The following is a 23,337-nucleotide window of genomic DNA, read 5'->3' as shown; positions in this document are numbered from 1 at the left end:
ACACAAAAGCAAAACTTCACAACTAAACTTTACAACAAGATGTCTAGTTTCAGCTAATGTGTATTTTGACAAATAGCAATCGCTTGATTGTTTAAAATGACATACTTGTTTATATGTTCCATCATTTACTGTTGCATTGGTTTCAATTTCTCTTGGAGGCTCAGAGCCAACTTTGTATCTAAACACTGTATGACCATCTTTAATGAGCACACTGATGAACTGATCCTGCAGTAAAAAAAACCAAACAAACACCACAATTAAACTGCCAACATTTCACATATTTCACCATCATGCGAATAATTTTAATAAAGCTATCTAATTGCTTTAATAAAGCTTTTGGGGGAAAAGATAACACAAAGCAGACTAAAACTAATTAATCAACCATAATTACTTTACACTGCTATAAACAGTTCTGGTATCAGCTCCAGATGAGTTATCCAAATATTTAGAGGACTTTTTGTCCTGACTTCTGTCTACTGACTTCTTAAAGCATTGTGAAATTATCTGAAACATGTCACAGTGATTGCAAATATGCCTATCCATATCATTAGATAAGTAGCATCACTGCTGTTTTGAGCATCTTTACAGCTGTAAGTCACCATGTCACTTCTTAAGTTCTTCCTTACTCTGCTACTACCCATATCTAGATTTGGGAAGAGTCACTTCCACTTTTGGAGGATTTCAGTATTTCAAAATTTGTTCAATTCTAATTATATCCTCCCTGTCCGCTCCCAGTTCTGAATTCTCTGCATGGCCTAATGGAGGAGCTACTTTGAAAGATTTTTTTTCTTATCCTTGACAAAGTGAGTATTCAGCAGCCATTATAGAATCATAGAATATCTCCAGCTGGAAGGGATCCCTAAGGATCATTGCTCCTTGGATCTCTGCTCCTTGCAGGACTACCTAATACTAAACCATGTGACACTAAACATACAGCAGAATCTACTAATCTGCGTAACAGAGAAACCCAACATTTTCAAGAAATTTCCTTACAGTTATTACTAAATCTAACATGTTGAGGGAAGTTTTTAAAAATGTTTTTGGACCACTAGACAGACAGAAATATTCCAAGAATTACCCCATTTGCAGCAAAAAACACAATGCCTTCATCTGCAGTGGTCTCAATTGTCTGCTCGTAGCGTACTCGGCTGTGGGTGTTTGGTTCTTTCAGTGTGACACTGGCATAACCAGTGCCTTCAAAATAGCTTTGGTCAGTCTCTTCTTTATACCTGTAATAATTCAATGTCACAGATGTGAATATATGAGAGCAAAAACTATTACCGTGTGGAATTACTGTCATTGTAATTTTTAAAAAGCTTAAGTTAAAGCATTTGGTACAAGGCCATGAATATGGCCAAATTTTGATCTACTCCAAGTAAAGAGCAAACCTTTCACTGGCTTCTGTTGGATTCACATATAGTCTTTAGAGAGGAAATCATTAGTGACTGACTTTCTTGCACTTAATGTAATATTTACGTTATAAAGGAACTGAATACATCAGTCCGTTAATTGTGTCTGGGCATTATAACATTTAAATTGTTGGTCAGTGGACTGAGATTGCCATAGATGTGAATCATGCCAACACTGATAATTTTTCTCTAAGAAATATAGTAATGACCAAGAGGAAGAAAAAAATGGTCAGTTTAATCAGAGTGGTTATTTTTCTGGATGTAAAAAGACAAGAATTCATAATGATAAAATCACAGAGCTGAGAAACACTTCAGTGTTTATATCATACCTTCTGCACGGTTGCACTTCAGTGGTATTGAGATTAAATGTCCTCTTGAAGTTGTAAAGGCTGATGATACGCTCGTTTAGGTTATCTAATTCAATGCATCCTTCATAATAAGGATAGTCTAGCTTAGATGGAGGCTACAAAATAATGTCATTGAAAACATTCCATTAACACCAGCTGACAGAATTTTACACTGACACGTAGCTGCTAAGACATTGCAAATATTAATAAGACAGAGAATATGACATTCTACATATCATAAAATTATTGTATCTTTGTAAATAATATCCAAACCATCTGATACCACCCCCAGCAGTACTGCAGCACAATTTAAAGTGGTGTCATATGCGTGGATTGCACTTAGCAGAGCTGGACAGGTTTCACGCTGTCCTCAGCAGATGAAATACCGTCATGCTCCCTTCTTTGAGTTCTAGCATGCTACAAGCCAGGCAGCTTCTGCAGAAAGCAGCATCTCCTCGCATCCTGTTCATTCCTAGCGGCATGGATAAATCTTTACACAGCCTTTGAAAGACTGCTAGATCCCATCTTTACTTGTAAGAACAACAGAATGATTTAATGGAAATCTCTTTAAAAGACTAAGCAACTCCATACCCTAAAATCTGGTGGGTATCCTCCAACATAAAAGACTACAGTGCTGGGATCAAGATTTAGGAGAATGTCACTGTCTCCACTGCTTGCAGTCAAAGGGCTTTCATACTCTGGAGAAGTTGATGTCGCTGCTTTGATGTAATTCAACTTTACATACTGGTAAATCCTAAAACCAAAACAAACAGACAAAATATCACATCACAATAATAGAGGATGTCCTTAACAGGTTTTGGAAAAGACTGCTGAGCACTGTGGATCTTATACCTTTCTAACTTAACTTGATCCATAACAGCTTCCTCAGTTTCGCTTTGAGTCACAAATGGCTGCACATCTATTTCTTCATCACCATCTCCCAGGTTATAGACACAAGTGAGACGACCATCTTTCACAGCCATACCAATATAGTCCTTGGAAGCCTAAGAAAAGCAAAGCAAATAATAATTAATAAATTATTAATGTTAATGAAGGTAAAATACAGCAGCACTTTCTCAGAGACACCGTCATACAGTGCATGAGTCATAAGAAATCCACCCACCTAATGATGAGAATTGTTATCAAGTTTATCAGTTTGGGGAAGAAAAAACTGCAGTCTTGTAAATGGCACTGATTCAGTGAATATAGTTACAAATTAACTGAAAAGTTATTTGTGACTTTATTTTTATAAAAAGAGCAGCTAAAATGATTTTCACATTTGTGACATCTCCTAGCTAAAGGCATGAAAACATGACACCTTTACTAAAAATCAGACTCACTGTCTTTGAAATAAAAAAGATGTTTGGAATAACAACAGTTCCCCAAACAGTTCACAATTTATTTCTCCATCATACCATATTTCAGAAGTAACAATTAAAATGCTGTCAACAGATATCCTGGTCAGGTATTCACAGAATAAAAAAGCGAAATCCAGTGAAGAACAACTGCCTTTAAACAGCTTTCTGTGTATGCACAGGACTGAGTACAGATACAGCTGCTGTCAGACAACAAGACTTAAAAATACACACTTAGGAACTACCTGCAGTGAATTTTTAAGATGTTTGATGGTGCTTGAGCAAGCCTGAATGCACAAGCAGGTATGTACTATTCTGCATATTCAGAAGAGAAGGAAATTAGGGACTGAATTTTAAAACTGAAATAATCACCTTTTTTTTAACCAACAGAGAAACTCATAGTGACATACTGTGAAAAGAGTCAAAGCTTTGAGGCAGGAGTTGGGCTGTTTGTGCTGACTGATGCAGAGCCTGACACTTCTGACTGTATGATGCTATCTATGACTGAGAATATACTTCAAAAGGAGCAAAACACAGCAGCATCAAAGGGCAAAGCAGTCAGTCACCCAACAGGTTACTTTGCTAGTGGAGGAATGAACTGTTCTTCACAACTGTTCTTCATACTTATGCCATGTAATAACGATTACAAAGATATGGCACAACTGTTGCTATAAACTTCAGTCAAAATACATCATCTCTCATCTGTTCCAAAAATCAGATTAAATCTCAAAATATACCTACATCTTTATTACCGAGGTACAGTACAAACTTATTTGATGCCCTCTGGGGGATGTCTAATCTTGTCTGGGGTCTTTGGAGAAAGAAAGAAAGTGAAGTATAGCCTTTCAGATCTTCAAGGTTGCTTGGAGGTCGAACCTCTACACCAGAGCTGCCATTAAACCTCATAGGAATAGCAACCTGTTAATAAAACCAAAAGTCAGTACATTATAGTTATCTGTCGCTACTACTCCTACTTACTTCACTGTTGTGTTTAATTGCAAACCTATTGCATATCCTAGTCATGTTATGGCCATCTCTTACTACAGATTTGGACCCAGATCCTACCAAACAACATCCTTAGGAAACAGACTGGATAATACAATATTCTGTGCTTTTTTTACTCCAGACATCAATTAATCAACCCTTTACCTCGCCTTTGTCAAGTAATTGTTGCTTTCGATACATGGATGTGAGAAGGATGTGCACTGCAGCTCTAAAGAGCAAGCCTATGAATTATTTAGATGTCTACACACAGATACTGATGCTTCACTAAGCTCTGCTTGACTGCATGCTGGAAATTATAATGCATCTCTGATTTTAATGAAGATAACTCCCATTACAGCTGTTTATGCCATGGTCACAGATTCTTCTTATTCAGTGTAGCTGTAGGTTATCTGGGGTGATGTCAGGGATGCTTCTCCGGGTCCTGAGGCCATGCTAGCCCTTGAGCAACTATAGTAGTTGCTTAAATAGAGAAAGGGCATTCTAATAAGAAGATGGCAGTAACCATCTCCTAAAATGGTTGAGCAGCTGGAGATGTGAAAGCGTAGGGCTACACAACTTCTTTTTTGGCAGTGACAGCCTCTAAGCTGCAGAGCTGACTCTACCCCTACTGCCAAAGCCACCACAACATAACTTGGAAGGAAACAAGCTATTGTACAACTGTATGTTCCAGAGATGCCCTACCAAAAGGATGCTACAGCATCCACTCATCTTTATGTACAAATTATTATGTTTCCCATCATCACAGGTACTTTAATTGCTGGGTGGTGCTGTTGAAATAAATTGATGTCTGGTCTTCCATATACATTTTAACAAAATGATTTAGAAAGAGAAAGAGGAACAAAAGTACTGCTCTGTCCAAACCACTGAGGTCAAACATAATTGCAATGTTCAGGACAGACCTTATTTGCGGCATCTCTTGCCTGCTGTATCAGCTCTCTTATGCGATTTACGTTCTCAGAGATGTTGCTTATTGGCATCAGCTGTTGGTTGATACTCTGGATCTTGCTAAACAGATCTGGAAGTTTGTTTGTCAATTTTTTTACTGCAACAGAAGAAAAAATCATTGATGATAGAAAGGAGGAGGAAAATGGATGCAGAATTATGATATCACTACACCATTATCAGAAAAGCAACGAGTAGGGTATGACAGAACTGTTTTTATCAGTCCTACACTACTAGAAAGCACTCACTAAAACTAGCAGTTTTTACAGAAGTTGGAATCTGTTGCCAAAGGTATTCATGGAAGCAGGCAGAATCAGCTCTTTCAAATACGCACTGAACCTGGTACCCCGCTAGTCACTGGCCTCCAAGCCTTTAGAAACTGGGTGTGGCATCAGCTTTTAACGCATATCACAGGATGGTCTGAATCACCTTCTGCAGTACCTGCCCCTTTCCCCTGACAATAAAGGACACTCAGAATGCTGGCTTAGGATAGATGTCTGACTTTTGGATGACTAAAACCTCTGCTGCAAAACTGACCATGTTCACCTAACAGTGACTTGGCGGCTCTCAGATAGCGCCTGAAATACCTGAATCGTTTGCCTCCATCAGTGCTTTACTGAAGCCAGCACTCTGTGTGCTTCCATAGGTACTCTTCATTTTTTCCACATCTACTTGAATTGGGAGCAGTTCATCCAATACATTAGTCGTGACATCCTCAGCACTTTTTACCATGCTCTTTGCACTGGTGATAATGCTGTCAATGTCATCTGAAACACACACAAATGCATGTGCAGATTCTTATAGTATTAGATGGAAGAGGCAAACCAGAAGCGATCAGTAACTCACCTCTGTTTATCCCACTGAGGTTATTTTGAAGAGTGACAAGATCAATTTGTAGTGAATTCTTCCTTCCATTAGCAACATCTTGTCTTTGCTTTATGTCTTCAAGGGTTGGACCAATAGCTGCAAAACAGTGAATGCCCTGTGTGAATTTTAAACTGGACTACCATCTCACTGTCGGACAGGTGCTGTGGCAGCACCAGTCTGCACCCTCACACAGCTTGTGTTGCCACTGAGCATTGAATGAGCATTTGCACTACAAAGCAAGTTCAAGGCTAAGGACTTGCTGGACAGGAGTACTGCAAAGGTGTACAGCATAGCGGAGGTAGGAAATTCACTTTCTCGTCCTTTTGCCATTGAAAATCACCATCACAACATGGCCCATTGTAACAGAACCAGCCGTTTCTGGCTAAACATGTGCTGCAGAGTTTTGCTGAACTGTGAAAATTCAGGTTCAATGAAAGCTTGTCACACTGTGCCAACATTTCAATTATCAGTTTCTTTCCCGGTACCTTGCAATGTCCTTTCAGTCTCCTGTGCTTGACCCAAAAGTGTGCTGCTCTCTGTTTTTAACTTTGCAGCTTTTCCTGATAGGTCTTCTCTCTTCACAGTCTGGTAATAAAAGCACGGTACTGTAAGACTGCTTTAACAATTACACTAAAATTTAAAGAGTAAAAAAAAGTTTAAAAAAACAACTATCAAAGGCACAGATTTCATTTGAAGAACACCATTTTAAATAACAATTATCAAGACTAATACAGCCTTGGTCTTTAGCAAATTTCTGATAGATTTGGGGGCATTTGGAAGAAATTACACAGCTGTTAGATACTACTCCTCTGATGAAGTGCTTGTGGATATTACTAGTGCAACGTAAAAGAGAATACATGCAATCACCTTCAGTGATGACCAGGCTTGCCTTATGCAGATCCCTTTACTTTGCACTGAAAGGAACAGTTAACGTTCATATGGACAGCCTCTTCAGAAAGGCAGTTAACTAGCCTGTTTAGTGCTGAACCAAGACTAGTTCATGAACATGCAGAACAGCAGCTCATAGAATGGCCACAGACAAATAAGGCATGCCAGGACGCACAGGTCATGTTTTAGCACCTCTCTAAGAGTTTAAAAAAAAAAAAAAAAGTCTAGTGGTAACAAGTTTACCATCATTTGGCCACTTACAGGTACTTACCGATAAAGCTAAGTCAGCTGCATTCCCAGCTTTGTTGGCTGCTTCCTCTGCCACTTTGATGGCATTAATAATATTGTCATAGGCAGTAGACGCTTCCACAGCACAGCCTACCAACTCGTCCTTCCTGGCACTGTTCTTTATTCTGTGGAAAACATGGTGGAAAATGCAGCCTTCTGCAAAGATTGTGGACTTTGAGAAGTATTCTGAATCCACCTGAACTCAGTATTTAAGGCAGAAAATGTTTTTCCATTTGATCTGTAATGTCATTCTGCAAAAATATCAAACTTGGAGGCAGACCAGCATGGAAAGATTCTTTAAAAGATGGGATAAGTTCAGTTGTGTGGAAAAGCACAACTGTGGGCCTCCAAAGCAGTCTTTGAATGACTAAGATCGTGAGAATTCACCAAGGCACGAGATCAACAAGCCATCACCATCACAGCCCCTCACATACGCTTCAGTTCAGAGGAGTTCAGAGAACTGTAGCTTCCAGATCATCTCTGGCTGGTGCAGCATCCTACTGAAGCAGCAGATGGAGCACAACATGGAGCAACTACAATACCTCCTGTGTTTTCCCTAAGAAGCAGAGCAGCAGCCCTGGCATCAGAAACAACAGATGAAAATCTCTTGGATCCATTCCTCGTGAGCTATGCAACTGCCCCGTATTACCTGCTCTGTATTTGTGAGAACAGTGTCTTCTTTATTGAAAAAAAATCACACTGAAAACTAACAAAGAATTAACGAAAAAAAATTTTAACCGAGAATTTTCCAGCTGAATTGAATTAGCTGTTTTGGAATTTAACTTTCTGAGAGTTCCTAGTTGGTTTAATGATGAAATGCAAACAATTTGCATGGGAAAAAAAAATAATCAGGATTTCACTTTCTGCATTTTGTTCTGATATACCATAGAAGGACTCCAAAACCTCACTCATAATTACAAGGTAAAGTACAATTAATGGAAAGGGAAACATTTGATTCAAATCAAGTTTATAATATTTTTGCCTTTCTAGAAGATTCCTTGAAGGATGAGAAAGCTATAGGAAGTCTTTTCCTCACTAATGCTAAAGAGGAGTGCCTGAAGACTGCCAAGACAGCATTTCTTCTAATTATTTGCTCCAATTCATTGACATCATAAAAGCATCTCTGAATATGAGTACAGGAAATAAAACTACAAAAAAGATATTCTAAACATCTCCCCAGTCTGTACCTGATAATTTTCTCTTGTTAGTAAGGAGGTAAAGAAGTGTAGTGCAGTGAGTAATACAAAACTGTATTATGTGAGTCCCTACTTCTGCGGGGAAAAAGTAAACAGGAAAAATACAGGAAGACGTGTTATGTAGGGGAAAAAGAAAGGAAAACCTCTCTACATCATGAAGAAGCAGAAAAAGACAAACTGAATTTCTTCCTAACTTTGCAAACATCATTAAAGCAAGTGAAGTTACAGATATAGTATTCCAGCCATGGATGTTATGTACAAAAATTGCTCATTTACAGGAATGACAACATACTCTTCCAGTTGTTTTGCCAAGTCTTGCAAAGATTTGGCATGTTCCTCAGCCCTCACCACCAACGGTTCTTTGCTTGCTGATAAGGAGTGATTTGTCAGCTTTTCATTCATATCCTTCCTTGCTCCATCCAGCTGAGCAGCCAGGCTTTCATATTCCTACATGTTTATAAAGATAAAATTTTATTTGTATTCATACATGTCTGATTTTGTTCTTGTCTCCTTCAGTGTTACATATACCTTGCACCTGAGGATACCAAGGAGAAAACCATTCCCTTCCAACTTCCTCTGCAGGTTACTGGAAACATGGCTAGTCACTACATTATGCTTATATATATACACACACCCAATATGTAAAAACTGAGTCTGAACAAAGACCCTTCTATAGCCCAGTACCCTGTCTCTGGCAGAGGCTAAAAGCAGTTGCCCAGAATGAAACAGAAGACTAGCACAATCACTTATGTCTCACAGATACTCTCCCAAATTCTCTGAAACATGCAGCTCAGTGATTTCCTCAGACACATCACAAGCCCCAACAAGTTTCTCTTATGGAAGTCTGTGCCGGCAAGCTCCTCTTGTCCCCAGGAAGGGCTGTGAGTTCCTTCACTTTTTGTGTCCTAGCCACTGAGCTATGCCACCCACTACAGTGACAGCAATGTATTGGGGGTTCTAACCTTAACTTAAGAAGGTTAACTATACCTCTTTGCTCTGTTGCAATAATCCAAGTACACTGTTAGCTTGTGTCAGGGAAGATCGGGCAGAGCTCAAAACATCCAAGATACCATTCTGTTGTATGTTTGTCTCCTCAATCCGTTTCTGAGGAAAAATGAAAGGTTGAATAACATGAGATTGGGTTAAAAATGAGAGGCAGGGAAAACCATATCTACCTAACCCAGTTTGCAGTAGGATTTACCAAAGGTACTACCACTGTGTTAAATAGATGCCCATACTGTTTAGGGACTACTGCTATCCTACTGACTACAAGAGAGAGAAAACCCAGGAGTCTGCAGTAGTACAGCATACAGCTAGGCAGCAGGCTACGGCAGTTCAGTTATTAGCTCTCCAAGTAACAGTCGTACAGGTCAGCTGAGATGAATTGTCAGGACAGACCATCTAAGACCATCTGATCTCTCAAACCTGAAAGCTTCAACCCTGGAAACTTTAAAAACAGCTCCCTGGTGACTACCCTGATATTTTCCATTCTCTCAAAGGCAGAAATAAAATGATAACACTATCCCTTCATCTGGGGATCTTACCAGAAAGGAGGTCTGAAACCTCCCCACCTTGTCTTCTTGAACACTCTGAGGAGAATGAAGCACCCTGGTCTAGAGCAGCCCTATGACAATCCACAGTGTGACTCTAGGGTAATGGCACAACACGTACACAGCCAGACAAATGGTGTTGCAAGCAAGGATGCGCTGCTCCATTTAGCTGGGGTTTTTTCACTGTGATGTGTCAAACCCGAGAAGTGTCCCAGGAGATTTACATCTTGTACACATGCATCCGTCTTTTAACACTGCATACTTACATGGCACACATATTGTGCAGTTCATGCACATAAAAGTACAATTAAGTACTGAAAGGGACAGTTGAATATAGTTTTGTTCAAGCAGTGTTAGCAAGCTGGATGGACATGAGTGTGCCAAAACAGTGTTATATTTCGGAAAAACTACAATTAATTTAGAAGTCTGGGTCCTGCAGCACACCCTTAGTTCTTGTACTATTTCACCAGCTCTAAAAATCAAGCACTGCTCAGGAATGACAGCTGTTTCTTGTCACCTGTCTGATGAGACCTCATATGCAGTTCTGCAGAATATTAACCCCAAATAATTTAATAGTATCGAACATTGGCTTTGAGAGCCATGAAAGATGAAATCAATAAACACTTGAAAGAACTTAGTACAAAAAAGTACATCGGCATCAGGGATTTGATCTACACTAGGAAACAAAAAGGCTAGCAGCAGGTGAAGAGAAGGGCTATGCAGGGACTCTCCTTCCCCACTCTCATCAGAGCTATATCTTGGTCATGTTGTCCTGGTCAGATAAAGAGGTCACCAGTGGGAGCAGACTGCATTTATACCTGTCCATACATACGTCAAAAGATTGAAAGAGACCTTGGAGGAAGTCTAAAAAATTAGTGCTACTTGGCTTTGCAAGGTCAAAAGCAGCAATCAAACGCACTTATCTCCTGAGGTTTAACCTTCTTCTCCTGACCCCTGACATTACCTTAATGTCTTCCAACAGAACTCCATTATCTCTGTTTAAGTTTTCAGCCTGCTTGATTTGTCCCGTTGCCTCATTCAGAGCTTCTTGAAGGTCAGTGATTTTGGATTCATATTCATTCAATGAATCCCTCACAATTTTAATAAGACCATGATTTTCTTGGTGGTACTTTTGTAGTTCATTCTTAATACGAGCCAGTACTGCAGTATCAGGAACAAAAAGAAAAGTTTTTATCAGAGAAGAAGGAAGCCAGAATGAACTTCCTTCAAAAGGACTTGACATTTAGGATTAGAAAGCTGTGGTTTTGTGAAATACTAAGCATCCTTTGCAGTGCTAATTTCAATATTACTATAGCAGACATGATGTTCAGCATCTCACTGGACCAACTCTGCTCACAAGTTTGCTACTACAGACAGACAGCACAGATAAACATTTATTTGACTATTTCAAAATTAAGCAAGAATGAAGATGATTTGCAAAGACTGAATATTTTTCTTTTTTTATATGGAACTAACACATTTTCATCAACAATTTAATCTACAGTGTAGACATTTACATTTGCATTACCCATCAAAACTTCCTCTGTAATTAATGGAGAGATGAAGGCACATTTAATCTCAGAGAAACATAAAAGAGGTCAAATAAATCACACTCTTAAGAGTGCCTATTCCACTATCTACAGAAGAGTTACTTGGAGGTAGGTATCAAAGTCCAAAGTTAGGGGAAATTACCATCACCCGTAAGGTCTTTTGCATTTCTCAACTATGCCCATGGTTAGGAGATAAGCTTATGATTTTGCTGTTTGGGCTGTCTCTAATGTCCAGAATCAGGTTTCTGCATGTCCCAGTCAAACACATTCGAAGAATGTAAAAGGGAGTAGAACTAGTGCAAACAGAACATCTGAACTTCTTTATCCTTGTATGATCTGTCCCTTGGGCTTCTCCAGCAGCTTTGTAAAATCTTATTAACTTACACACGCAACTCCTCTAAAATAGCTGCATGTGCCATAGCCTCTGTATTATCATACACCAAAGTGCTGTGAAAGTGTATTATGATCAGCTACAACTTTATTTTACTGAGATTTGCCTCATTATTCCAGGAAGGATCTACTGGGTTTCTTCCCCAGCTCAACTCAGTTTCTTTCATAACAAACTAAAAATGCTTTACATCCCCCCCAGAACCACCACTTTCCTGTTGACTAACAACTGCTAGAGATCCCAGGGATACATTGCAAAATGCCCTTCTCTGCACTCCATCCCAAGCAATCAATAATGCTTCAGATTTAAGACTGACTTTTCTTGAGAGTAAGAAGAGAGAGAACAAGCCCTTACGCAGCTGAGCTTCCCTTCGCTCCTTCTCTGCCTCTGCTTGAAGCTGGCCAAAGTTGCGGTTTCGCATCTCTGCCATCATGCGTTGAGCTTCAGCCAGTTCTTTGGCAGCATCTCCCAAGGGCAAGTTGTTACCTTCTGCATTTGTACCAGCTATTTGCTCCAAAAGCACTGAAAGAAAGTATTGTCAAACAGAAGATACACTTAAGCCTATGGAAATGACACCTAGGACAAGGATGGTTTCTTTTCTGAAAAAGACATGCCTATTTCTGAATTCTTTAATTAAGCAGACCCATTTTGCATTAATTGAATTAAGCAGAGAATTATCCCATGTCACACAACCAGAGCTAGGAAGATGGCATCGGGCTCGAAATTTGTCCCAAATGACCAAGCTCAGAGCAATAATTCAAAGCTTCTAACTGAAAGGAGCCTGACTAAAGCCAGGCTAAAGTCAGGATAGTCAATTTGTTGATCTAAACGACCCTGGGGTAAAGCTTCTCTGTCCCTATTCACTACATAGGGGAGGTAGGCTCTTAAACTAACAGTATATATTAGATTTCTAATAGAAAGAGTGAATTCCACAGCTACGTCTAAATTCTGATTTAAGAAGTTTCCTAAGCGAACCTCTCATCCTTCATGAAGAATATTGTAAATGCCTGAAAAGATTCCATATAACAAAACATGCTATGGAGTTAGTAACTATTTTTACCTTTTATATTCTTAACAGCTATTTGTACTTGTGAAACCAAATCCTTTCCTTTCTGATGTGTTTGGCCAAAATTATTAAATAACATCTCAGCTGCTTTGTAGTTCATTTCAGCCTAATAAGGAAAAAAAATGATTAGATCAAAAGTACCTGGATGCAGCATGCTAATACGTAGTCAAGAGATGTGTATTTTTAAATCAATCTGGTACGTCACCTTTTCCTGGAGAGCATTTATGTCATGATTTAGGTTAATGAACTCTGTCTCCAACTCATCCACCTTTGAACCTTGATTATGAACCACAGAACGGTAATTGTTCAGTAAGACCTGGAAGGAAAGAAAGAAAAAAAAATCCAATAAATCACCCATACACAGGAGACAAAAAGCAAAAATTCACTGGGTTAGATCTTTACCCAAGGTAAATCAAAGCAGCATTACTGACAGGAAGGCTGACCGATTGCTCCCCAAAACCTTGGCTTTTTTATCTGTGAGACTAGCAACTGCTATTCCAGCCAAAGAAAATTTTTTTAGGATTAATTCTGGTAGTGGCAATTGGAATTTTGGGGGTTTTTGATAATGCAGAGACATGAAAATAGAGCTATAGTTAAACCTCAGACATACAGCTTTCAAGGCGACCAGGCCTCAGAAAAAGCGGAGATACTGATTCTCTGTCACAGCACAACATGGAACAATAGCTGTCTTCCAAGAGGTGAAGTCCAGTGCTGTCAGCGTTTCGTATTTGAAATCGAAAATTGAGGATGTTTCCTTGCAAGCTGACAAAAAGATGGCCTAAGTTCCTGGATTCAGCTCTTACCTGCTGAATCTGAAATCCACTTCACGTGTGCCTACCTCCAAGTCCTTGATGCGTGTTTCCAGATGTCTCATCTGCTCCAGTGTGTGGCTACTCGCATGGACGTTTTGCAGCTGAGACTTAATCAGCAGAAGCTCATCACCTATTGTGCTCAGATCCTTCAGCAGTGTAATGACACAGCTATCACAAGCTGGAGGGACCATGAGCAAAGGAAAGCAGTACATATGATTGATATTTGGTGCAGATACAATGCAAACAGTTTGATGCTTGTCACTTGGTGCCGCCTGGAGAACAATGGCAACAACAGTATTAAGGAGAGTCAGAAATAAGCAGGAAGCCCCACTTACATCTGGCCGGTTGACCATCTCTTCTATAATTTTTCCAAGTGTTTGACTAAATGTTGGCTTAAAAATAAAATTCATTACAGGAGACTTCCAGTCCTTTTTAAACTCTGCCACCTTTCACAGAGTTATGGGTATGTATCAAAAAGTTGGGTATGTATCCCAAGCCAGCAGAAGGCAATCTAAGTGCAGTTCTGTTCTATTACTTACCATCACAATCTTCACTAGGATCCACATCTTTTGGTTCATTATCAAAACATTCTGAAATCACAAGACTGTCATCAGTAACCGAAGTTTTCTTATGGTAATACTACTATTGCGTTTTTGCCCTCACTTAAAACAGCCATTAAAACACCATGCTGCCTTTCATAAATCCATAGCCACTGCGAACGAGCCGAAATGCCCAGGTAGGAGCATGCCAAAACATTCCCACTTATGCCTTGCTGAGACCAACAGCTTTTTCATCCCTCAAAAGAAAGTATCCTCCCCGTCCCCGCCAATATATGCTATCTGGGTAGCAGCAGCAGGGTCTTTAACATCAAGTGTACTAAAGGTATTGCGAGAATTTGCCTAGAACAATGCTGCTGGGATTGGAGCCAAGATTATACTGTTAAAGCATTTTACCCAGGACATTGGTTCAAACACCTTTACCTACTGCAGTATCCATGTTCAAACAGATTCTGATTCCCCAAAGGACGTCTTACCCATAAGGAACTGAGATATGTTTATGGCTTTCCTTCATACCTGTCACAGCTTGCAAGATTAAGGGATTACGTAAACTTGAGAGAAATCCATAGTGTATGCATGGAGGGAGGCACTGTATGTAAACCAAGTCACGGAGCTTGGACCACAGATACAGGTGGTATGTTACAAAGATTGCCCTCAGACTTTCCAACAAGCTAGCACAAGTGACTGCTTCTCTGATGTGATGATTTGTTTTGTTTATTTTACAAATCCCATTATAAGCAGCTTAACACCTTCTAGGTGCACATGGGATTGTAACATCCTGGGATCCTAACTTCTGGAGGCAGGAGAGGAACTGGCTTCTAAAAATGCCATCATACAGGACAGGAATCTCCCCATTTTGATGCCCAAGTCCCTTTTACAGGCATGGTCCTACTACCAAACTCATCTCCTGTTGAAAATGAAATGGGCTGTGCATGTCATTTACTCTGAAGGAAAAGGTTGCACTCACGGTATAGGCTGCTGCTGTCAAAAGTCACCAACAGCTTGCAACTGCAAGAGGTTACAGTGCTAAAATTGGACCTGAACTATAACAGCAGCATGAAACAGCCTGGAATGAACTGCCTAACCCTGCCATTTCCTTTGGCACTTGCACATTAAGTCATCAGGATGTTAAATGGGATTGGTAGGGAGTGCTGTTGCCAAAAGGAGTCAAGTCACAAAGAATATATTTGTAAGACAATGAAGGAAATTATTCTGAAATTCAAATACCCGTGCAGTTCTGCTGTTGTGTAATTCAGCAAACAGCTGTCCCTATGAAGTACCAATTAAATAAAACTATTACTACAGCTTGTGCACAAACAACATCAGCCAAAAAACGGTGAAATGAAAAAGTCTGGCCAAGTGCTGAACATCACGCACAAGAAACCTGCTAGAACATGCTGTGCTGATGATCATGGAGGGTTTTATTCCTACTGTGGTGAAGGCTGATCAGAATTATATAGTTGGAGACAAACTGAAAACAAGCAGGCTTGTTGAATTTTGCCCTATGGATTAGTCTGTCCTAGCAAACACTTCCTTCAAAAAGAAAGGAATGACAAAACATCAGACTGCTTGGATCTGTTCCTCACAAGGTATAAATATAATAAAGATGTATTCAATTATGAAATATTAAATGAGAACCAGCTATCGAAAAACTACACCAGCTGCCAACAGCAGTTCACATCACTTGCTGGCTTTCTGATTTCTGTGACCAAGGAAAGGCAAGGTGATCCTTGGCAGTCATTTGAATGCTGTATGTGCAGAGAAACGGAGAGTATGTAAGTATTAGGAATTATTAGTTTGACACTTTACTAATGTCAGAGGAAGAAAAGCTGCCTACAGGGAAAGAAAAGCGTCATTTTATTGGGGAATGAAAGCATGGGAGAATCGAGGCCTTTTCAGGAGCAGTGGCCTATGTGTTTCTGAACAGAAATGAGTATCCCGAAATAGTGAAGTGAATAGTAAAGGTAAAGACAGTCTGAGGAATGTAGGCTCAGGCCCTTTACTTCAGAACTATAGCAGATAAAGCAAACAACATGCCAGTGACATAATACTTTTAGAAGAGCTTACTCGTCTAAATGGGTGTCTGATGCTGGAAAAATCACGCTGTCTTAGATGGCAGAATGGTGTGTAGAGGACATATAAACCAGCCTCCTGAGTCAGGCCCTAACTGCCCCTGTACACACAGTTAGCTTGGATACCTGAGGTGGCAGTGCCTGATGTGGACTCTGAGGATAGCACTGACCTGTCCCAAATACATTTTAAAAAGGCATACTGAGACCGCTCAGTTTCATGCGCCCATAACACAAACTGACAAGTCATACGACCATGTCAAAAGAGGAACCATAAAGCATATAAAAACATACACATGAAGCAGAAAAATATAATAAAATTGGTAGCATTTATGAGGGAAATACAGAATAAAATGGCTTACAAAGAACTTGACCACTCAGAACAGCTCTTGTATTACCATGCTGTTATGTTTCAGGAAACCTTACTTTTCATTTAAAACTATCTGCGTTTCCTACAGGTTTACACCTTTCCTTTAGTTAACTGATCCAGGTACCTTCCTTCTCTGCTTCCCAGAGAGAAAACAACGCTCCCTTACATGTTCGAAGGCCCTCACGTACCTCCGGTCAGGTGGTCACAGCTAGCCAGCTGTCCGTTATTATTGCAGTTACATCTCTGACAGTAGCCTCCATATTTTTGTGGATTTCCAAAATATCCTGGAGCACAGCTAAAGAGATACAAATAATTTTTATTAAATATTTGAAGCTACTTTTGTGCAATATACTTTCTCCTGTGCAAAAAAAAGAAAACCAAAAAAACCCCCCAGTTATTCTCCTGAAGAAACTTTCAAGAACTTTTCATTTAATGTCTTGACTTAAACAAAATGGGTGAGTTTTTTGTTCACAGTATCCCTGCACTATGCTAAAAATATCTTTCCTAGTACTGCAGATAATTTTTTTCTAAAAATAAAAGAACTCTCACAATGCTTGTAAAAGAATAATCCACTTAATCCTAAAAAATACAGTGCACATGGATAAACACGTACATAGAGAATCTGACAAGGCTTAACCCAACAAAACGTACCATTCTGGTCTGTGATCCTACTGGAAAACACATATTAAGGAGGATCATACTTCAAGCTTAAGCTGAGATATCAAACAGCAATGGCGCTGAATGATACTTTCACACATCTGCTGGGTGATATTATCTCCCTTTTTGCCATCTGCCAGCAAAGCAGTCTGTGTGAGTGATCTTTAAATATTTTACAGGTAAAATACATTCCAGTCTGGCTAGCTAATATTCCTAGAAGTCGCTCTGCTGTGAGATCTGTGGGGGAGGTAATGTGGGATCCAATAGCCGTGATGAGCAGCTGAGGTACTCCCAGATCTGGAAAAGAAAATCTGTCTATAACTGCAGCTTAAATGTCAAAGGCAGCAGTCTTGAAGCACAAGACAATGTGCTGCTGGAAGTTCTGTCTTCAGGTGAGATATTATGAGTTATTGGCCTCAAGTTTTCCAAACCAGACAACACTGCTCCATCACACTTAAATTCTCCCTTGAATTTGAAACTCAGTGAAATCACTTCCTCTGCCTGCCTGAAACTGCAGTGTTGTTCCTCTTCCGCTTTCCCGAAGCACTCTACCTGCGGAGCACATCAGAAGGATTTCGGGGTGAAGGGCATGGTGTTGAATGTTAAGTAACTAATAACACTGAAGCACCATCAGGTGCATTGGAGGAATCGGGGAAATGTTTTTAGCTCAGAAAGGGACAAATTAGATGGGAGTTATTATTACCAGACAGAGTGCAGGACAAGGCAAGGCACAGGGCAGTTAGGCAAAGGGGCTGACACCTCTTGGTAAAAACTGTGTAGTCACTAAATAGCCGGTGGACAATTGTTTACATTTCTCCAGGGAGTATTGGGTTTATGTCTAGTTTTAAACAATAGCACTGCACTAGAGCAGATACTTCTTACGCATGTGCATACTATGCATATGTGTATGTCCATGCATCCTCCAATACAGACATACCTCCTCTTACGGTGTCTCTGAGAAACCTTGGTCCTGAGAAACAAGTTACTTACCGTTCACAGCGAACTCCGGTATAGCCTTCTTTGCAAAGGCACTGAATCTCTTCACCATTTGCCACACAGCCAGTTGCAAATCTTTGAGAAGAAGCAAAACCATTATTGCGAGCACATCAAAGAGATTTTACACTCTAGAGGCTATGATCAGTTAAATGACTTTCAGATCAAGTTTTTATATCACCAAATTACTTCTTAGTTAATTTGATTGCCTCTAGATAAATTGCTATGACTAATTCTTTTGAAGTCCCATATTTTTCTTCTAAATTCCTTTCTTAGAATAAAAAATAATCATTTCCTGATCTGCTGGACTGAGTATAATAGTTCACTACCCAAAGGAATGCCTAAAATAAACCTTAATAGTGATGTTCTAAAATAAAACTAGTCTGAGTAGCTATTTTATCTTACTAGGCAACTGTAAGGCAATGTGCTAGACAACATTTTCTCCTGTTTGGATAGCTTGTTTTTTTTTTCTTTTTTATGGACGGAAACATTAGAGGATATTTTAATGTAGCTCATGTTGTTTGGTTTGGTTTTTTGTTGGTTTTTTTTAACCAAGGCAGCATAGAGTTATACACCATTCTGGGGAGCCCTAGAGTATATCTAGTTATCATGATGAACATTTTTGTCTGCTCTTTCTAGTGGGCTCATCTAGACTGAAATTTCTCTGAGCAGAAAACCAATTTTTGGCCATGTTTAGGAAGGAGAAGGCAGGAGGTGAAGCATATATAGGCCATGTTTGCTATTTCTGTTTTTTAATCTATGAACAGTTGGATAAGGCTTGCGTATCAAAGATGGATGTCTGCACCAACTAGGTGGAAAATTGTCAACTGCAATCATGCCAGGTGGGTGCATTTCCCATGTCAGGAATGGTATTTACCACTCTAATACGCAGCTACGAAACTGCACAGCTTTATGGTTTCCTTAGGTAGTCAGCACCCTTAAAGCAAAAGATGACTAAAAATATGTTCAGTCAGCCTCAGGCAAGCACCTGCAGAAGAGGCTAATGCTGTCGAAACCAGATCTATCAGAGAGTTCGCTGATAAATGAAAAACTTCTCTATTGTCTAATAGTGTAAATCTCTTTCTTAAGGTTATGTGGTGTTTGTTAATGCACCTGGCAAGTACTATATGTGGTGCCTTTAGCAATTTACAGCGTAGCTCAAAAAAAAATTGTTTTTATTTAACACATTTCACCTTTCAGAACCAACAAAAGATGACAAACAATGTGGCTAAACATATCATGCATTTAATATTAAATTTACTGCCCAATTTTAAGAGCCTGGTAACCTTATTAGATCCAAGGAAATGTAATTTTTTCTAGCTCCGTACTTTTGTACTTCAAATGGAGCTGCCATCTGAAAAGCAACTATACTCTTTCAGAAATCTAGATGTGTACTTAAGAGCTTTCATGTTTTCACATTATTTTTCCATCTTACTACATTTTCTGAATTCATATAAAAGGCTTGTTTCATTCATTCATCTCACTGGATCTTAGCCAGAGTAATACATCTTGTACTTCAGGAAACAAGAAAGATTCTAGATGTGCGCGATGAGGGCAAAGATTTCTGTCCTGGATTTCTCACTAGGAAGGAGTACTGGTGGTTTTGTACCTAAACCCGTTAGAACTGCCTGGAGCTCCCCCAGGCGATAAGCAGCATGTCTGTGTTGTTCAGGAACTGAGTAAGAATTGGAATACTCATCTTGCGGAAAAAGGCAATGCTGTGAAACAGAGCACCAAGTTAGGGCCAGTCTAGCATGCCTCCGATGGGTCTGATGCCCCATCATGCTGGGTGAGAATCCAGAAGAAGATCATTGTCCTCCTATGGAAGGAGGGGTTTGGATTGTTGGCGTATTGTTAATTTTTTTCTTTTCCCCCTCCCCTTTACACTCTACTTGACTGCTCGTGGCTTTTTACTGTACCTGTTTGTATAAGGGCAAGGACACACCCGACAGGAACCTTGAGTGGCATCTCCAAAATAACCATCTTTACAGCGCTCACATTTCTCCCCAGCAGTATTATACTGACAGTTCTTCAAAAGGAAAGAAGCAAGACAGTTAACAGTGCTTAACCACTCAACATGGCTTTGGTATTATTTGAAAAAAAAAAAGGATGAATTATAGAACTATAGCATTATAGGATATGGTCTTTTCCTTCCACATAATCAAGCATTTAGTGCCAATCCGCCTTCACAACTAGGATAGATTGATTCCAGTTGTTCTCTAACTATAGTAGGCACAATTTGCTCACTACTGTGGAAAAGCAATAGATAAATAAGCAGCATTAAACATATTCTTAAAGAAATTCAATCATCAGATGCATAGTTTGTTAAGGAACATCCAATAATGCACACTATATCTTGATATTTCAATTAATAATCGCTATGTTTAAGTGGAACATTAAATTTTGCAATCCTAACACTAATTAGAAGGTGGGTATCATTTAAAAACATGAAATTAATTCAGCCCAGGTACATTCTTAAAGAATCAGATTAAATTAAGTAGATTCAGATTGAGTAGATTCAGATCAGAATTTAATTTCATGTACTTTCTCCAGTGTATATGTAATTTGTATTTCTCTGGGATATCTGGAATAAGTAATGGCAAGCAAAGATGGGAAAGCAATTGACACTGATACAACTGACACACTTTTTCCACAAAAAATTGTTGGGAATTTTATCTTATTTTAGAAACATTCTTAACATTCCTGGTGCTAATTGTCACACACACATTTGGTTGGACTTGATGATCTACTTTAAAGATCTTTTCAGACCTAAATGATTCTATGATTCTACATTTATACACTATGGGGAGAGGATGAGCAAGTTCCTTTTGCATTATCTAAAGCAATGCTAATTTAAAATAGAAGTTGTTCAAACACATTTTTGAGCATCCGTAGAAATTCCACGTGACCAATGCTCAAAAGGGATTAAAGCTCCCAAGTTCTAAAACCGTTCAATGTACGACAGACAGATCCAGTGTCCCATGGAGCTGAAGGTGTCCTAATAAAGTGAAAGATGAAAAAAAGAAAGTGGGAACTTGGCCGCAAGCAAACACTGGGCACTTCGCACTCGCATTTCATGGACCCTGATGGTTAGGGCTATGGCTGAAGGCTATGTTTTGCAGCAGAGGGGCATTTTCCCCACAAATAAAAAACAGTTCTGTCTCTTCCATTCCCTCTTACACTCCACTCTCCTACAACCTTTCTTCATACCCAGATTCTCTCAACCACATCAGACCACACATTCCCTCAGATTCTGCATATAGTAACAGTAATTCGTTTTCCATCTGGTTAAATTGTAGCTTACTTGTGAAAGGTTCTAGGAAGGAACAGGAAAAGCTCCAGTTCACATATGGGTCATTTAACTAGGAGAAGCTGAAGTAATATGAAGACACTATGTTTGTAAAAGGAATGATTTTAAAATGTAACCTCTATAAAAGCTTGTTCATATATTCCTGCAAAAACCTCATGGAAAATTCAGACTGTTCCTGAGTAATTACAGTAAATTTTTATAATCCTGAATAATAAATTAAACTGCAAAGGGAGGAAAAAAGACAGGTATTTATATTACTTGTGTTTTTTTAATCTTAGAGCAACCTCTCCTCCCCCAGGTTTATCTCCTGGCTTTGGTTTTGCTCACTCTCTCTACAGAAACTGAAGCAATTCCATAATTGCCAAAGAAAGTGTAAGATATCCCAGATTTAAAGCATTCTGAATATGCCATGCTGTTTCTCTACCCGGCACAGAAAGACTGGAGAACATAATCCAGTGCTCACAAGGCATGGTGGAATGAAGTCAGAGTAGCACCTCCCTTATGAGTCTTACTTCAAGTTTCATAGGGCCAGAGACAGCCCCGGAGTCTCAACATCTCCAAACCATCAAGTATTGCAAACTCTGAAAAGTCTCAGCTGACTCCATATGCAGCCATACAGTACAAAGAAGCCAGAGGAGAGTGTGTGAGGGCCACAACAGAAATACCTACTTACATGGGGTTATGTGACATAAAACAATATGTCATGGGAATCTGCTTTTCAGGAGATAGGGACCATGGGGACACAAAGCTTAATTGACGGCAGATGCCAGCTTTTCCTACACATGAGAACCAGTTCTTCTGTCCTCACCTTCTGCAGTGCGTTCTCCTTCACTCTCAGCACCACAGCACTGCACCCCTCTCCTTCCACCAGCATGCAGCAGGATAGCTATCACCTGAGCTGGGGAGGATTGCACTGCTGCCACAGAGGAAAGAGGCAGCTTGGGCTTAGCCTCACAAAGGCTCCTCTGGAGGCTAACACTGGAGAGACGCTGACATATCTCTGGGGTCCAATGCTCATGGTGAGAAGCAGGAAGAAGGAGGCCAAGTGAGCAAGCTTTGCACTTTGGATATGAAACTTGATGACTCTGCACTGGGAAACCTCCTCGTCTCCTCTGCACCCCTATAGGTCTTTGTCCCACGGCTTCTCTACAGACAGATGAACTCACTCCTTATTGGGTGGAGGCTCATGATGGAAATACAGGCCCTCTGGGCTTTCATTTTTCACTGCATTATACTGGTTGACTTTGTTTGCCCTCAATTTTGTCCCAGGGCCAAGTGTTGATTTAACTCTATCTATCTGGAAGTTAAGCCAGCTGTGAGAAGGAGGTGATAAAGAGAAAACTAAATCACATACTTCATGGGGTAAAGGTGAAATGTGTATTTTTTCCTTCATAATTTTCATCTGAGGTAAAACTTCCTCATCTCTATAGCTCTGTTGCAGCACTTTCCTGTCATGTGTTCCCCTTCTTTATCCCACACCTAAATCACATACTTCATGGGGTAAAGGTGAAATGTGTATTTTTTCCTTCATAATTTTCATCTGAGGTAAAACTTCCTCATCTCTATAGCTCTGTTGCAGCACTTTCCTGTCATGGCCTGCCCTGCCTCTCCAGAGCAGCAGCCTGTAAGTCATGCCCCCAGAATGTGCTGAATTGGTTTATAGTTTCCATTAAAGCAAGAGGGTTGGTTGAGACAAAGTTAAGGAGGATGATATAACG

The 23,337-nt window shown here is 39.7% G+C and overlaps 1 protein-coding gene across 1 annotated transcript in view; it reads right to left on the bottom strand.

Annotated features, from left to right (window-relative positions):
• Positions 1 to 23,337, bottom strand: part of LAMA3 (laminin, alpha 3) — a gene marked incomplete at both ends in the record, with an annotated part of 74,806 nt that overhangs the window by 10,612 nt on the left and 40,857 nt on the right. Inside the window, 22 exons of the mRNA XM_010133179.1 lie at positions 106 to 225; positions 1,079 to 1,229; positions 1,739 to 1,872; positions 2,348 to 2,510; positions 2,609 to 2,760; positions 3,853 to 4,029; positions 5,016 to 5,158; positions 5,646 to 5,825; positions 5,905 to 6,021; positions 6,411 to 6,510; positions 7,085 to 7,226; positions 8,590 to 8,744; positions 9,285 to 9,401; positions 10,812 to 11,008; positions 12,140 to 12,307; positions 12,846 to 12,957; positions 13,057 to 13,167; positions 13,690 to 13,841; positions 14,203 to 14,253; positions 16,848 to 16,954; positions 18,307 to 18,387; positions 20,229 to 20,338. Coding sequence (XP_010131481.1) covers positions 106 to 225; positions 1,079 to 1,229; positions 1,739 to 1,872; positions 2,348 to 2,510; positions 2,609 to 2,760; positions 3,853 to 4,029; positions 5,016 to 5,158; positions 5,646 to 5,825; positions 5,905 to 6,021; positions 6,411 to 6,510; positions 7,085 to 7,226; positions 8,590 to 8,744; positions 9,285 to 9,401; positions 10,812 to 11,008; positions 12,140 to 12,307; positions 12,846 to 12,957; positions 13,057 to 13,167; positions 13,690 to 13,841; positions 14,203 to 14,253; positions 16,848 to 16,954; positions 18,307 to 18,387; positions 20,229 to 20,338 — 2,940 coding nt within the window. The remainder of the gene's footprint in view (positions 1 to 105; positions 226 to 1,078; positions 1,230 to 1,738; positions 1,873 to 2,347; positions 2,511 to 2,608; positions 2,761 to 3,852; positions 4,030 to 5,015; positions 5,159 to 5,645; positions 5,826 to 5,904; positions 6,022 to 6,410; positions 6,511 to 7,084; positions 7,227 to 8,589; positions 8,745 to 9,284; positions 9,402 to 10,811; positions 11,009 to 12,139; positions 12,308 to 12,845; positions 12,958 to 13,056; positions 13,168 to 13,689; positions 13,842 to 14,202; positions 14,254 to 16,847; positions 16,955 to 18,306; positions 18,388 to 20,228; positions 20,339 to 23,337) is intronic.

This window comes from Buceros rhinoceros, unplaced genomic scaffold (assembly GCF_000710305.1).
Source record: "Buceros rhinoceros silvestris isolate BGI_N320 unplaced genomic scaffold, ASM71030v1 scaffold1223, whole genome shotgun sequence".
Taxonomy (NCBI): Eukaryota; Metazoa; Chordata; class Aves; order Bucerotiformes; family Bucerotidae; genus Buceros; species Buceros rhinoceros.
This window is presented reverse-complemented; position numbering and strand designations above follow the sequence as displayed.